Below are 16,765 nucleotides of genomic sequence, written 5' to 3'. Positions count from 1 at the left end.
ATGCTTTTTTTATGTAAAAAAAATTATTTTTATACTAATGCCACTAAAACTGCAACGAAAGGAAAAAACCAACATTGAAAAGAAAATTCATTTTTCTCGAAGAAAACATTAAAATCTTGGATCAGTTGAAAAATGGAGAAAAACCAGGAGTTGGACTATGAATGCAAGGACTATGAATTTAAATGAATCAATAAGACTTAGCTTGGCATCCACCTCCAGTGGATACTGAGCTGAGTCATATAATAAACATCACACACATTTTTGCGATATGGTTGAAAACGAAATTAGTGAATTAATTGATGGGAAACATTTAAATGAGGAGGAACTGGTACAATTAATAAATGACGTCAAACCAAATAGCAGGGAAAGTTCTGCCAAATATTCGGATTGGGATGAATCCGTTAAAGAATTCAGTTTAAAGAATGTAGCAGAAGGATTGGACTTGGCAAAAAAAGTTAGGAAGTTATTTTATGAACTTAATTTGAGTTTTTAATTTGAGCAACTGAACATAAGCTTCATTTTTATCTTGGATGGCAGAAGCACTTTTTTTTTTGAGAACCATGGCTTGGATACAGTTTGGCGAGTTTGCAGTGGAGTGGGGAATGAAGGCGCTCATTCTAGTGAAAATTATTTCAGTTACTAGCTCAATACAGATGTTTGGATCATGAGTAAAAGCAGCAATCTGACCATACTGCGTAAAAATTCCAGTGGTCATCCCAGTTAGCACAATTATAGTGCCATAGGGTATGAGACTGGGATTGGCTGGAAGAAGAACTGTATGATATATGTCACTAATGTTTGTATAAATGCCTCGAATATTGGTGAAATTAATATGAAAGTGTTTCTTATTGGACAAGATTTTGGTATAATTTTGGGTGGGGTGGGGCTTATTTTTATTATTTGTTTAAATTTTTTTTCTTACTTTTTTCCTCTGCAAAAAAAAAAAAAAAAAAAAAAAAACGGTGTATGCCTTCCTCGGATCCACTACTCTTGTTACCCTGTTGTAACAACGCTAACATGATTACTAAAACAAGAGCACTTCTTAACAAATCCATGTTGGCCTGCATAAATAATATCATCTGCATAATTCTGTATATTAATATATTCTGAATAGCATAATAGCCAGAATGTGTCAGAAGAGAGGTTTGGAATTTTATTATTATTATTTGAGCCTCCAGGAAGTCAAGGACTCATCGAGGGAGGCTGTAAATTACCCAACCAAGTTATCATACCTTCCCTTAAATTCGTTTACACTAGATGCACTCACTACCCCCTAAGGGAAAATTATTCCACTCACTCACTACTCTCTGAGAGAAAAACCTAGCTCTTAACCCTTTCTTAACTGAGAACAACCTTAACTTCAATGGATGCCCCTGTGTTCACTCCCTGCTTTCCATATAATGAAAAATTTCATCATTTGAAATGCTATAACACCCATTCAAAAGTTTATACACCTCTATCACATCACCCCTCTTTCTCCTGTTAACCAAAGTCTGTAATCTACATACTCTCAATCTGTCCTCATAATCTAAATCCCATAATCCGGATATAATCTTTGTAACTCTTCTTTGCACCCTTCCACAGCTTCTTTATCACCTTGTGACCCAGGGACCAAATCTGTGCACAATAATACAGGTGTGGTCTTATCAAAGTCTTATAAAGTGGCAAAATTACTTCCTTTTCCTTACATGTCAAGGTTCGCTTCAGCATAGAAATTATCCTCTGAGTTGTATTTGCAACTTTTGCTATGTGACCTTTCAACTTTAAATTCTTATCCACCAATACACCAAGATCCCTTGCCTCTTCAGTTTCTTGAGTCAGTTTCTTCCCCACTAATATAATATGCCACTGGATTTGATCTCTAATCATGCCAAAGTGCATAACTTGACACTTATTAACATTAAACTGATAGCCATTTTTGTTTGCCCAGATTTCCAGTCTATTCAAATCATTTTGTACTTGCTGAATATCAGTAGCATCCCTGATTGCCCTGCCTATCTTTGCATCATCAGCAAACAATCGCAAATCTGATGATAGACCCTGCTTGAAGTCATTAATGTATAGATTGAACAATAATGGCCCAAGGACAGAACCCTGAAGTACACCACTGGTTACCTTAAATCTGGCAGATTCACACCCACTGTATACCGCTTTTTGATATCTGTCTGTTAACCATCCCCTGATTCAAGTCAATAGATTATGTTCTAATCCCATATCCTCCAGTTTATGCAACAGCCTATCGTGTGGTATCCTATCAAATGCCTTAGAAAAAGCCAACATTATCATAGTGTATCCATTTCCTTTATCTAACTCAGCCTTAACATTGTTATAAAATATGAGCAAATTGCTAAAACATGACCTTCCTTTAGTTAACCCATGCAGTTCCATGCAGAGTATAGAATGATTGTCAACCCATTTCTGTATGCGAGTTCTTACTAACTTCTCTAAAATCTTCACTACCACACCAGAGATACTAATACATTGGTAGTTAGACACATCAGTTTTTGCACCACTCTTGTGCAATCAAACTATATTACATACCTTCCATTCCTGTGGTGTCATTCCTGAGCTGAGACTCAAGTTATACAAACATGTGAAAGACCTAGCCAATTTAGCTGAACATTCCTTTAACAAACGGGCAGATATTCCATCTGTCCCTATTAACAAATTCTTATCCAGATTATGCAAAAGCTCTTCAACCTCATTTTCATGAACCTTTAACTCTTCATCCAACGTAGCAGTAGCATTGTGCATCACGCTACATACACCTGGTTGACATACTTATCAAAATGAGCACTCATTAACTGAACAATCTCCTGAGCTTCCGACACTCGTGTACCATCTGCATTCAATAAAGTTATTCTTCCACATTCATTCTTCCTTTTGCTTGCAGCATAATGATAAAATTCTTTTGGATTGCCTTTAGCTTGCATTGCCAATTTCTTTTCATATTCTGTTTTAGCTTTTCTCACAATACTCGTTACTTTTCTGTCCTGAGCTTTATATAATTCATAACTCCTCTCACTCTTATTCTCACAATACTCTTTCCACATCATCTTCTTCTTGTGGATCTCTAGCTTAATATGGCTGCACATCCTTTTCACACCCAACCTATTTACTCTTCAAACACTTGCGATACATTCATATACCACCTCATTCAAGCACTTTTTCAAAGATTCCCATGCATTGCTGACATTTTTTTCCATTCAGTAACTGATACCATGGGAGCAAAGATAATATTCTTCTAAGTTGATCATAATTTCCAGCTTTATAATTCAGCATGTAGCCTGATTTAATCGGAGCTTCAGTACAAGTAGATACTTCCAAAGAAAGAACAGCATGATCACTGTCACCAATTGGTGGTAAAATAGCTATATTCTTGACAGAGATCCCTGCTGATGCTATGAGCAAATCCAACACTCTTTGACCTCGAGTTCCTTCTTTCACATGCTGTTTGAGAAAGTTATCCCGCAACAATTCATTAAATTCCTGTTCTTTCTGATCATGAGATTTCTTTTCTACCCAATCAATGTTTGGAAAATTAAAGTCACCCATAATGATCATTCACTTGGTATCCATAAGGCTAAATTGGCAATGCATTTCTTCGTCCCCTACAACTGAGCTGCCAGGTCTGTAGCACACCCCACCATATATTTCATTCTGTTTACCTCCACTTCACACCAAATAGACTCAAACTCATCGCTACATGGGACATTGTTACCATCATTGTTTTCTTGTATTTCTACCCTAACTGGACTTAGGTGATTTAATATCATTAGTAGCACTCCTCCTCCTCCTCTCCTATCTTTTCTGTCATTCCTAAAAATAGTATATCTGTTACATTCGATTCCACTTACCATATCTGATTCTGAACTGTATGCGAGAGACTGCATGCATTTGATTGACGAAGGATGAAGGCAACTGGAGAGATTGCTGTTTTCTAAACAAGTCAGTGTGTCAATGCAGGTAAACTAGAATTCCTAGGGTGGATGGTAGTAAGGGATGGCCTCTTGTGGGAATGGGTGCTTGGAGAGGGGGGGACGACATCAGGTAACGCTGAGTCCAGTGGGGGTCAAGAAGGTACAATGATAAGTATAGAAGCAGTGACATTTTTATGATTTATACTAATGACAGGAGTATCTGATATCTGAATTAAAGGAGATGAATTGGTGGCGCTGATAGCGTAGCCCTCGCCAAAGATTATTGGGATCACTGAGACGTGGTTGACGGAGGATGATATAATAACAGGAATAGAAGTATCAGGGTACAGCATTTTTCAGCAGGATAGGAAGCGAAAATGCAGTGGTGGAGAATTGCTTATGATAAGTATGACTATGTCCTCTAAGAGTGGAGGCTTTGGAAGGCAGTGACATTAAGGGTTTTCAAAGCATATGGGACAAGACAGGATATTTAGTGGATTGTTGCTATAAGCCAAGGAGTACAGAGGGTGGGAAGAAGGAGATGTTTAGGCATTTGAGCTTGGCAAGTGCAAGAAGAATGATTGTAATGGGAATTTTAACTACAGCACTATAAATTGGGGAATTGAAGATGCATGTAGCAATAAGGGAATGGAATTTCTAGAATTCTTGAGGGACAAATTTCTTAGGCAACGTGTAATAGCGGTAACAAGAGGTTCAAGAGTTTTGGATTTGGTCACAGCATCAGAAGAGTTGATAATAACTCAGATGACATCTCTCCCACCAGTTGGAGAGAGTGACCATGTGGTTTTGACTTGGAAGATGAATAGACATGCAGGAGTATCAAAGAGGCAGGAACGTATGTGGAATTATAAGGCAGGTGATTTTAATAGTATTAGACGTCAACTTGGGGAAGTTCCATGGAGGGAGAAATTGGAGGGATGGGATATCATTAGGGCTTGGCAAATTGTGAAGGAATATTTGTTAGCAGTAATAGTAAGCTCTTTCCTCTTATTCACTTGTGTCGTCCACTTTACACAATTTGGTGTAAAGTGGATGACAAACAATATTAAACAGGAGCTGCATGTGAAAAAAGAGGCTATGGAAGAGATATAAGGAGACAGGTGAAGAGCAGATGCATGAAGAATATAAGACACAGTCCAGGAGAGTGACTAATATGGTAAGAAAGGCGAAACTGGAATATGAGAAGAGACTGGCCCTAAGATCCAAAGAAAATCCTAGGGAATTTTTTAGCTATGTGGCCAGTAGGAGGAGAAATGATTGTGGAAGAATGACATTGTGGGATAAAAATGGGAATAGAGTGACTGATGCAGAGGACATAATGGAATGTTCAATGAACACTTTATTGGTGTATTTCATCCTGGAGGAGTAAATTTTAATGAGGGATAGGGTAGGTTCGAAGTTTAGAGGTGCAGGAGGAGAACGTGTTCCAAATACTTAGTACTATGGATGTCAGTAAAGCTGTGGGACTGGATGGTATTTCACCATGGGGTTTGAGAGAAATATGCTAAAGAACTGAAAGCTCTGTTGACCTGGCTCTTCAATAAAAGTCTGGTTGCAGGAAAGGTACCCAATGAATTGAAGGAAGGTAAGATAGTGCTGCTTGACAAGGGCAGTTGCAGACTGGAAATGTCTAATTATAGGCCAGTTTGTGTGCCATTAGTAATTGTTAAGGTCTTGAAGAAATTATTGAGGGACTGTATAGAGCGTTGGGCAGATGAGGGTACTGTTATCTGTGAGAATCAACATGGATTTGTTAAGGGGTACTCTTGCTTTAGTAATATGATTGCCTTTTATAATAAAGTTACAAGAGCAGTTGATGAGAGAAAGGTATATATTGCCATTTTTTTGGATTTAGCGAAGTTATTTGACAGGGTGCCACATGATAAGCTGATATTTAAGTTGCAGCACATTGGTTTAAATGTCAGGTTAGTCAAATGGATTCAGGATTGGCTGTCTGATAGGTATCAGAGAGTTGCGTATGGTGGGGCAATATCAAGGAAGCAGAAGGTTGCAAGTGTGTTTCCACAGGACTCAGTACTGGGACGTATATTGTTCAACCTTTGTATTAATGACATTGTCAATGGATTGCAAGGGGATATTCAGTTGTTTGCAGATGATGTGAAGCTGGGAAGGGTTATTAGTAATAGTACAGATGTGGTGGCCCTGCAAGAGGATTTGAATAAAGTAGACAGAGATGGGCAAATGAGGGGTATTGGTTTAATGCAGCAAAATGTCAAGTCTTGAAATTTGGGATACATCGATGGGAGGCTGCATACTAAATTGGATGAGCTGTACCGGAGGAAGTAGGGGAGACAAGAAATCTGGGGGTGATGATCGATAAAAAACTGACATTCAGGAGGGCATATTGCAAAGGTGGTAAAGGTAACCCAGAGGATTGCTGCAATACTGAGAAGGAAGCTGACCTGCAGAGATAAAAGAGTTGTATAAGACCCTGATCAGACCACACTTCGACTATTGTTCTCAAATTTGTTCACCAGTAACTGTGGAAATGGTACACAGGCAGATAACATAGATGGGTTCAGGACTGTACAATGTCAGTTACGAGGCTCGACTGAGGGAATATGGACTGCAGAGGTTGGTGAATAGAAATAGGAGAGGTGATATGATCGAGACTTTTAAACTGTTGAGAGGCAGTTACAGGTTAGACATTGGGGAGTTCTTTCACTTGGTGGAACAGCGTGAAGGATCGATGACAAGGGGCCATCCCTGGAAGTTATGAAAGTAAGCTGTGAGCAAGAGGATGAGGAGTGGTTTCTTTGCATGGAGGGTGGTTGAACCGTGGAATGCATCGCCTATGAGAGTGGTTAGAGCAAGCATGGTGAATGATTTCAAGGAGTTGTGTGGTATGATAAACTTTGTGTTTCCTAAGAATGAACTCCCATGATGATGTGAAGCTGGGAAGGGTTATTAGTAATAGTACAGATGTGGTGGCCCTGCAAGAGGATTTGAATAAAGTAGACAGAGATGGGCAAATGAGGGGTATTGGTTTAATGCAGCAAAATGTCAAGTCTTGAAATTTGGGATACATCGATGGGAGGCTGCATACTAAATTGGATGAGCTGTACCGGAGGAAGTAGGGGAGACAAGAAATCTGGGGGTGATGATCGATAAAAAACTGACATTCAGGAGGGCATATTGCAAAGGTGGTAAAGGTAACCCAGAGGATTGCTGCAATACTGAGAAGGACTCCATGGAGGCCTGGATTTCTGCAAAATTTTCGCTACTACAGTAAAAATACAAACAAGCCTATTATTTCATACCTCCATTCTGCCACAACCTTTTTACAATGACACTATCTTACTGTTCTTCCACTCTCTAGGGTACTTGTCCTGTTGAAAGATTTACATTAAATAGCCAAGTTAATTGCATGGGCAGTTACAAAACACATAAATTCCTTTAAAACACATCAAAATTCCATCTAGTTCTCCTGCTTACTGACATTTAGCATAACTGGTATTCGAAATACATCTTCTTCATTGACTTCTAACACTTCATCACTCCTTATCAATCTAGGAATAAAACTTTCGATACCAGAATGGAACACTCAAATAAAGTGGTTATTAAATAGCTTGTCTATGTCATCTGCATTGGTCACTAAATTACTATCTCCACCACCAAGGCATTCCATCCACATCTAATTTTCCTCCTACTCACCATGTAGCAAAAAAACTCCTGTTATCTTCTTTGGGTTGTAGCACTAGTCTCCTCTCATAATCTATTGTATATTGATACCATGGACTGGCTAAGGATATTTTTTTTGTATATTTTAATATATTTTTACATAATTTGGTAACCTTGCTCTAGAGACAAAACATGGAACATTTTCATGCGACTTCAGGTCTGTGGTAAACAGAGTAGTGGTTTCGTATTGGGTGAGTTCTCTCTTATTTTTAGGAGATAAATTAGGAAATATTTTTAGGCACGAACATGCATATCACTGCATCTTTTGTACCTAACCTTCATTGTGTTGGTTGGAGGGAAGAAGGAACATTAATCATTCAGCCATATATATTGTAAAATTGTAATGGATAATTATTATTATTATTATTACTTGACACCTCCAGGAAGTCAAGGACTCATCGAGGGAGGGCACCTACTCTACAACTCTGTGTCCACCACTCAATCCACCAACTACAAAGAGCCACAACTACACCAATGCCATCTACCACCAACCACTACTACCACTACTATTTTCACAGACAATCACAAACATCCATGCCCATGGTGGGATTCGAACCCACAGCCTTTTGGCTGGAGAGTGGATATGCTAACCACTCGGCCAACAAGGCTGGCAATAAACGATAATATAAGTGAATTATATATATATATAAGTATATTATAGTTGTGTGTAGTGGGAGAATTAAGTAGTAGGGACAGTTATATGTATGTATCAGAATTGAATAGAGTACCTCCTGCAATGAGTCCTTGGACTATACTGTTTATTTTTTATCATACTGATTTTTTATTATAAAAGTGACCAAGCCTGTGATAATTATATTTTTTATAATCTTCTTATATATTTTTTATAATCACACACATACATATATATATATATATATATATATTATTTATTTATTTTTAATCTCCTACAATGTAGCTCTTCATCAATATGAAGTAATTGTGTTAGAGCAGCTCGAACCCTATGGAGAAATTTTCATTACCACAGGAAGAAACTTTTAGATATTGCACATTTTATTTTTATCGTGTTATTTATATATAATTTATAATTTAAAAGTTCTTGAGTTCTTGTTAGTGTTTCTTCTTTAATAATATTTTACATAATATATTCTGTTGGATTAATGTAATTTTTATATAATTTTTTTTTACATTTTTTATTATTTAATACTAGTTGTTAAAACATCAGCAAAATGATACATTTGGCAATATTTTATTATGAGTTGGCCACAGGCTTTGTCAATAAAATAAACTTGATGTTAATTGAAAACTTAAACCAGGCAGTGGGAGTACATTGTTGTTATGTATTTTAAAGAAATGTTCATGTGAGATAACAGCACCCTCATCATGGGAAAGTCCCAAAAGTGTGGAAAGAAGGAAAAAATTACCACTTCCTAGGGGGGGGGGGGCATAAGACTGAAGCAATAAATTATAAGTCATTCTGTATGTCTAGAGTTGTGGTTAAGGTATTGGATAGGTTAGTGAGGCTTTTTCAGAACTGAGTTAATAATAGCAATATTCTCTGTGATAGTTAGCATGGGCCTGTTAAAGGGCGATCGTGACAAATTTATTGGACAAGGGGAAATATAATATACCTTGATATACTGTGATTTTTGAAGGCCTTTCATATGATAGAATGGTAACTGGATTAGAATGGATGATATTTAATTGGCTGTCAGGCATCAGCTAGTTGTGATCCATTTATCAAGATCTATTTATTTAGCTGGTTACCCACCATACTAGCTTTGCTTATTTTGTTGTCTTTCTCCAGATTTAACCTGTCATTTTCACTTAAAACTGCATCTTAATAGCTGAAATATTTTACTTATTTCATAGTATCTCTATTCAGAATGCAGCTGAAGTTTTCTATGCTCCTGCCTATTCTCATAGTTTTGGTCTTTTTATTGCTGATTTTCATGGCAAATTTGTTATAGCTGTTATTCAATTTTGTTAGTGGATCCTGGAGACTTGCACCAAATGTGTTTAGGAGTACATCATCTACATAAAGCAAAGCGCTAAATATGACATCTCCAATTCTAATATCAGTCTTGGTGTCACTTTCTTTCATAATGTAATCCATATAGATGATCAATAAGATTGGAGATAATGTGCATCCTTGTCTTACCCCTGATTTTACACCAAACCATCTTCCTGTATTTCCTTCAATTCTATCTGCTGACTGACAACTTAAATATAGAGTATGGATTGCTCTGTATAATGTTCCATTCATCCATATATAGTTGTTGTGTTTTTGAAAAGCTTTTCTCTAGGCAACTTATATGTCTTTTCCAGATTTACAAAACTTAAGTACAGATCCTTGTTATATTGCCATGATTTCTCAACTGTTTGTCTTAAAGTGAAAATCTGATCTTGACAACCTCTATTTGACCATAATCCAGCTTGTTTTTCTCCAAGTTTCTCTTCCACAATCATTCTCAATCACTGTTTCAAGTATGCTTATATAAATCTTACCTGGAACACTTTTTATAGATGGGCACTATGAGAGCTCTACTCCAATCATTGGGAAATTGACTTTCTGACCATGCTCTTTAAATTATGCAGTGTAGCCACTGCAAAACTCTTATACCTCCATACTTAAACATTTCTAGTTGAATATCATCTACTCCAGCTGCCTTTCCACATTTCAAGATTTTGTGTCTTTTTTCTACTTCAAGTATTAATATGTATTTCTCTTTGCATTCCTCTTGAAAATCTTCTAGTATGGTACTGTCATTGCATAGTATTTATTTTCCATACTTTCACCAAAATCTTCCCATGACTTTTGTTTAGTTACTATTACAGACCACTTAGCTTGCTTACATTTTTTCTGTATTCTTTTAAGGCATCTGCTGATGCTGACTTATTTGCTGGGAACTTTTGGTATGCTTTCTTCTTTTCCAGGACTGCTTCTTTAAATTCTTATGTCCACCATGTTGTTCTCATTTTTCTATCCTTGCAAACAACTTCACTGCATACCTCCCTAACTGAATCAATCAATGTCTTCTTCAGAGTTTTCCACCGAGACTACAAGGTTTGGTTCTTGTTTTCAATTTGTTTGATTTTTTTCTTCAATAATGTTTGTATAGCCAATTCTACAATTTACTTTTAAAAGCTGTTCAACTTTAATTCTTTTTAAAATTTTCTTACATAGTGTTCTTTTCAATGTGATATCTATTTTTATCCTGCTTAATGAGTCTTGATGCTTAATAATGAATCTTGATAGACTTTGTGTTTCCTAGGAAGGACCTTCCGCAATGAGTCTTTTGACTCCATGGAGGTCTGAATAATAATAATTAATACTAAGTAATGGTTACTTCCAATTTCAAATCCTCTGTACACTCTTGTATCCTGAACAAGCATGAAGATATCACTATCAACAAAGACATAGTCAATGAGGCTTTTCTTATTTCTTGTGTCTTCTCTCCATGTGAACTTGTGCATGTGTTTATGTTGAAACATGGTGTTAGTAATGATTTGTCCGTGTCCTGAGCAGACATACAGTAATTGGAAGAATGACGGTACATTGCACCCTTTAATTGGAATAGGCCTAAGTTCGATTCTCGTTGCGATGGGAGGAATCTTTATTTAGACGATTTCAATCGAAGGTGAGTTAGCCGATCTCATACGGAGGTAACAGGGTTTTTTCTCCCAGAAACTCGGGTTTTTCATTCCACATGCAGAAAAATCGGCCCTTCAGAACACACGCAATTTACAGACAAAAAATACTAGTTGTGGTGGTGGAGGTGGGCGGTAGATGGCATTGATTCGTAGTAGAGGTTCGGTGTAGTGGTTGAGACAGTTGTAGGTGTCCTTCCGCGATGAGTCTTCGGACTCCTTGGAGGTATCAGGAATAATAATAATAATAATAATTAATAGCTTTGCCCTTTTCTCCAAATTTTCCCAAAATGTTCTTATGTGCTTGGTGGGATTCATTTCCTACTCTGCTGTTCAGATCTCTAATAAGGACCACTTTATCACTTTTTCCATTTTCTTTGTCAGCTGCCTGTTCTAATGACTCAAACAATTCCTCCACTTCTTCCTTGGAAGAACCTTCTCTGAGACCATAGGCACAAATAAGTTTCATTGTTCATGTCTCCATTTTGAAATTTACCCACATAAGTCTGCTTTAAACTCCTTTGATTCAAGAAGTTTATCTTCATATTTGGTGTTGAATGCTATTGCTATTCCTTCCTTTCCTTGATCAATATTGCCTGAAAATAACATCTTATACTTATTATTTAGTGAGATCTCCCTTTTTTTTTCTTTAAATTATATATATTTATTATATATTTATTTGCTTGCCAGCAAAGGTTGGTCGATTGGTAGAGCCTCTGCTCCTAATGGCTCATGCAAAAAAGTTAAGCAAGTTTGAGTGAGTGCAGTTAGTAGTTGGAAGGGACAGTCGTTCGATGCTGTTGGCACACTCTCCCTCGATGAGTCTTTGGACTCCCTGGAGGTGACACCTAATAATAATAACAATAATAATCCTTTATCCAAGTGTAAGCAAACAAAGTTTGCACCTGAAGTATCTTTAGAACTGAGGCAACTTGTGGCAAAGGTGAACTGACTTCACATCACTTGCCTTAGTATCTCATAATGCAAAGCACATCTCCTTGTGGACATGTATAATGCTATGCATTATGGGAAGGGTCACTACCCAGACCAGTTTCAACCTTTATTGAGGTCTCTTCAATGGGAGCCAGAGCCAGAGGTGATACCAAGGTTGAAGCAATGCAGAAGTCATATTTCCATATAAGAGTTGCCAAAAGGTGTCACACCTTATTATTAAATTACTCTGGATTAGAGAAAGATGTTGGAAGTTTTTTCACTTGATTAGACTATAACTTATATATTTAGTTTAATCCTTTATCCAAGTGTAAGCAAACAAAGTTTGTGTCTGAAGTATCTTAAGGACTGGGGCAACTCATGGCAAAAAGGGACTGACAAGGTACATCACTTGCCTTGGTAATAACGCAAGTCAGTCCACTTCACAATAAAGGTCGAAACTGGTCTGGGTACTGACCCTTCCCATAATGCATAGCATTATACATGTCTGCAAGGAAATGTGCTTTGCATTATGAGATACTAAGGCAAGTGATGTGAAGTCAGCCCACCTTTGCCATGAGTTGCCCCAGTCCTGAAGATGCTTCAGTTGCAAACTTTGTTTGCTCACACTTGTATAAAGAATTAAACTAAATATATAATTTATAGTCTAACCAATTTAAAAAACTTCGAACTGTTTTTTTCTTCTTTGTCTCAGTAATGCCAATTATGTCCACATGGTACTTTTCCAGTTCTTCTGCAAGTTCTGCTTCCTTTCCATTAATACTCCTTATACTGATAGTAACTGTCTTCAGTTCTTCTGATATTGGGTTTATTTTTCTTGTTCTAGATGTTGAGTTGGAGCTTTGAGTTCTTCCATTATCTGACTTTTCACTGTTTGAACTGGTTCCATGACGAGGGAACCAGGTCGAACCAGGCGATGCTCCAAATGCCATGAAATCTCATCATATAGTACTATCATATGCATTTGTGGTTTAAGCCAATAGAGAGTACAGTTTGCTAGACTAAGTCCCAAATTGCCAGTCCATCCTCGTTCTTTCAATGCACAGTAGATAGCTACTATCAGGGTTCATCATGTGATGGTGAGGATTGGACAATAGGTCAGAAGCCTCAGTCAGTTCTCTGCATTCCTGAAAGGCAATGTGGAGGTTTCCTGTACGTTATTAGCTTTGACCCTTAAGCAATCCATTAATAAAAATTTGAATCCAATTAACATTTTTTTACAAATTTAAACTAAATTATTATTTATTATTATTATTATTATTCAGGCCTCCATGGAGTCAAAAGACTCATCGCAGGAAATCCTTCCTAGGAAACACAAAGTCTATCAAAAATCGTGGGAGAGCCCTCTTAGGAAACACAAAGTCTATCATACCGCTCCTTAAACTCATTGACCATTCTCACTCTTACCACTCTATCAGGCAATGCATTCCATGGTTTAACAACCCTACATGCAAAGAAACCACTCCTCACTCTCTCTTGCTCACAGTTTCCTTTCGTACCTTCCAGGGATGGCCTCTTGTCACCATTCCTTCATGCTGCTCAACCAAGTGAAAGAACTTCCCAGTGCCAACCCTGTAACCACCTCCCAACAGCTAAAAAGTCTCAATCATATCACCTTCCACCAACCTCTGCAGTCCACATTCCCTCAGTCGATCCTCATAACTAACATTGTACAGTCCTGAAACCATCTTTGTTATCTGCCTTTGTACCCTTTCCACAGTTAATTTATCCCCTTCCAATCTTGGGGACCAAATCTGTGAACAATAGTCTAAGTGTGGTCTGATCAGAGTCTTATACAACAGATTGATAACTCTTTTATCTCTGTTGGTCAGTGTCTTTCTCATTATTGCAGAAATCCTCTATGTTCCCTTCACCACTTTTGTAATGTTTCTCTTACATTTCAGGTTTCTATCAATCATCAACCCCACATCTCTTGTCTCTACTACTTCCTCCAGTATAACTCCTCCTATAGAGTATGCAGCATCCCATCGATGTGTCCCAAACCTCAAGACCTTACATTTTGCTGCATTAAACAGATACCCCCATTCATTTGCCCATCTGTCTAGCTTATTCAAATCCTCTTGCAGGGCTACCACATCTGCACTATTACTAATAACCCTTCCCAGCTTCACATCATCCTCAAACAACTGACTATCCCTTTGCAATCCACTGACAATGTCATTGATATAAAGGTTAAACAGTATACGTCCCAATACCGATCCGTGTGGGACCCCACTTGAAATTGCCCCACCATACACAATTCTCTGATACCTATCGGACAGCAAATGTTGAATCCAGGTGACCAACCTAACATCCAGACGCATGTGCTGCAACTTAAATATCAGCTTATCATGTGGCACCCTGTCAAATAACTTCGCTAAATCCAAGAAAATGGCAGTATATGCCTTTCCCTCATCTACTGCTCTTGTAACTTTATTATAAAATGCATATTACTAAAACAAGAGCGCCCCTTCACAAATCCATGTTGACTCTCACAGATAACATTACCCTCATCTGCCCAATGCTGTATACGATCCCTCACTAATTTCTCCAAGATCTTAACAACTACTGATGACACACAAACTGGCCTATAATTAGACACTTCCAGTCTGCTACCACCCTTATGCAATGGCACTATCTTACCTTCCTTCCATTCCCTGGGTACCTTTCCTGTAGCCAGACTTTCATTGAAAACCAGGTCAAAGAAGCTGTCAGTTCTTTAGCACATTCTCTCAAAACTCGTGGTGAAATACCATCCAGTCCCACAGCTCTTTACTGACATCCAGAGTACTCATTATTTAGAACACACTCCACCCCCCCCCTTGCACCTCTAAACCTCGAACCTACCCCATCATTCTAGTATTAAAATCTATTTCCTCAGGATGAAATACTCTAATAAAGTGTTCATTGAACAACTCCACTATGTCCTCTGCATCAGTCACTCTATTTCCATTTTTATCCCACAATGTCATTCTTCCAGAATCATTTCTCCTTCTACTGGCCACATAGCTAAAAAATTAGCAAGGGGGGAACACACTCTCCCCCTTGCACCTGTAAACCTCGAACCTGCCTAATCCCTCTAGTATTAAAACCTATTTCTCCAGGATGAAATACTCCAATAAAGTGTTCACTTAACAACTCCACTATGTCCTCTGCATCAGTCACTCTATTCCCATTTTTATCCCACAATGTCATTCTTCCACAATCATTTCTCCTCCTACTGGCCACATAGCTAAAAGATTCCCTAGAATTTTCTTTGGATCTTAGGGCCAATCTCTTCTCATATTCCAGTTTTGCCTTCCTTATCGTACTAGTCAGTCTCCTGGCCTGTGTCTTATATTCTTCATGCATCTGCTCTTCACCTGTCTCCTTATATCTCTTCCATAGCCTCTTTTTCACATGCAGTTCCTGTTTAATATTGTTTGCCATCCACTTTACTCCAAATTGTGTCCTCTTCTTCACTCGTGGAATACAGCTTACTCTTGCTGCTAACAAATATTCCTTCACAATTTCCCAAGCCCTAATGATATCCCGTCCCTCCATGAAACTTCCCCAAGTTGATGTCTAAGACTATCATAATCACCTGCCTTATAATTCCACATGCTTTTCCATCTCTTTGATACTCCTGCATGTCTGTTCATCTTCCAAGTGAAAATCACATGGTCACTCTTTCCAACTGGTGGGAGAGATGTCATCTCAGATTATCAACTCTTCTGATGCTGTGACCAAATGCAAAATTCTTGAACCTCTTGTTCCCTCTATTACATGTTGCCTAAGAAATTTGTCCCTCAAGAATTCTAGAAATTCCATTCCCTTATTGCTACATGCATCTTCAATTGCTCAATTTATACTGCTGTAGTTAAAATCTCCAATTACAATCATTCTTCTTGCACTTGCCAAGCTCAACTGTCTAAACATCTCCTGGATGAAATATTGAAATGAAATAAGAAATATGAAAAATGAAATGAAATATTATCATAGATACTAATTTATATTAATCACTCATGTTTTTGTTTCATGGCAAAAACAAATGTTAATGAAGTAGAAAGTAATTTTATATAAATTTGGTTTTTAATCCTATTTCCCAAGTAAGCAAACAGACAAGTAAGTCAAGTTTGCACCTGCACATAGTGCAAGTCTGAGGCAACTCGTGGTAGTGCCACTCTAGGCAACTCATGGTAAAGGTGGATTAAGATCTGATCACTTTTCTTAGTATTTTTCCCTTAATGTAAAGCACATCCCCTTGCGGAGATGTATGATGCTATGCATTAAAGCCAATGGTCACTGCTGATACTGGTTTCCACCTTTATTGACATCTCCTCAGTGGGAGCTAGACCTGATAATGCCAAGGTTGAAGTGATGCAGAGCTTAAATTTTTCCTAAACAAGTTGCCACAAGGTGCTTTGACCTTATTAAAAAAAAAAAAAATCTCAGGATGAGCAATAGATGTAGAAAGTTTTTTAACTTGTGTATGTTATGTATTCAAGATACCAAGTAATTTTATATATACTTGGTTTTAGAGTGGCAGTACCACAAGTGACCTCAGACTTGCACTATGTGCA

At 37.7% G+C, this 16,765-nt stretch overlaps 1 protein-coding gene across 2 annotated transcripts in view; it reads left to right on the top strand.

Annotated features, from left to right (window-relative positions):
• LOC150108796 (uncharacterized) overlaps positions 1 to 8,791 on the top strand; it is a 478,706-nt gene extending 469,915 nt beyond the window's left edge. For both annotated transcript variants that reach the window (XM_090403306.1, XM_090403304.1), the window contains exon 18: positions 8,560 to 8,791. In XM_090403306.1, the coding sequence (XP_090259432.1) occupies positions 8,560 to 8,642 (83 nt within the window). In that variant the 3' untranslated portion in view covers positions 8,643 to 8,791. The remainder of the gene's footprint in view (positions 1 to 8,559) is intronic.
• The last annotated feature ends 7,974 nt before the right edge of the window (positions 8,792 to 16,765 follow it).

The sequence above is a fragment of the Typopeltis vanoorti genome, chromosome 2, assembly GCF_054136105.1.
Source record: "Typopeltis vanoorti isolate ZY-2024b chromosome 2, IOZ_Tvanoo_1.0, whole genome shotgun sequence".
NCBI lineage: Eukaryota > Metazoa > Arthropoda > Arachnida > Uropygi > Thelyphonidae > Typopeltis > Typopeltis vanoorti.
This window is presented reverse-complemented; position numbering and strand designations above follow the sequence as displayed.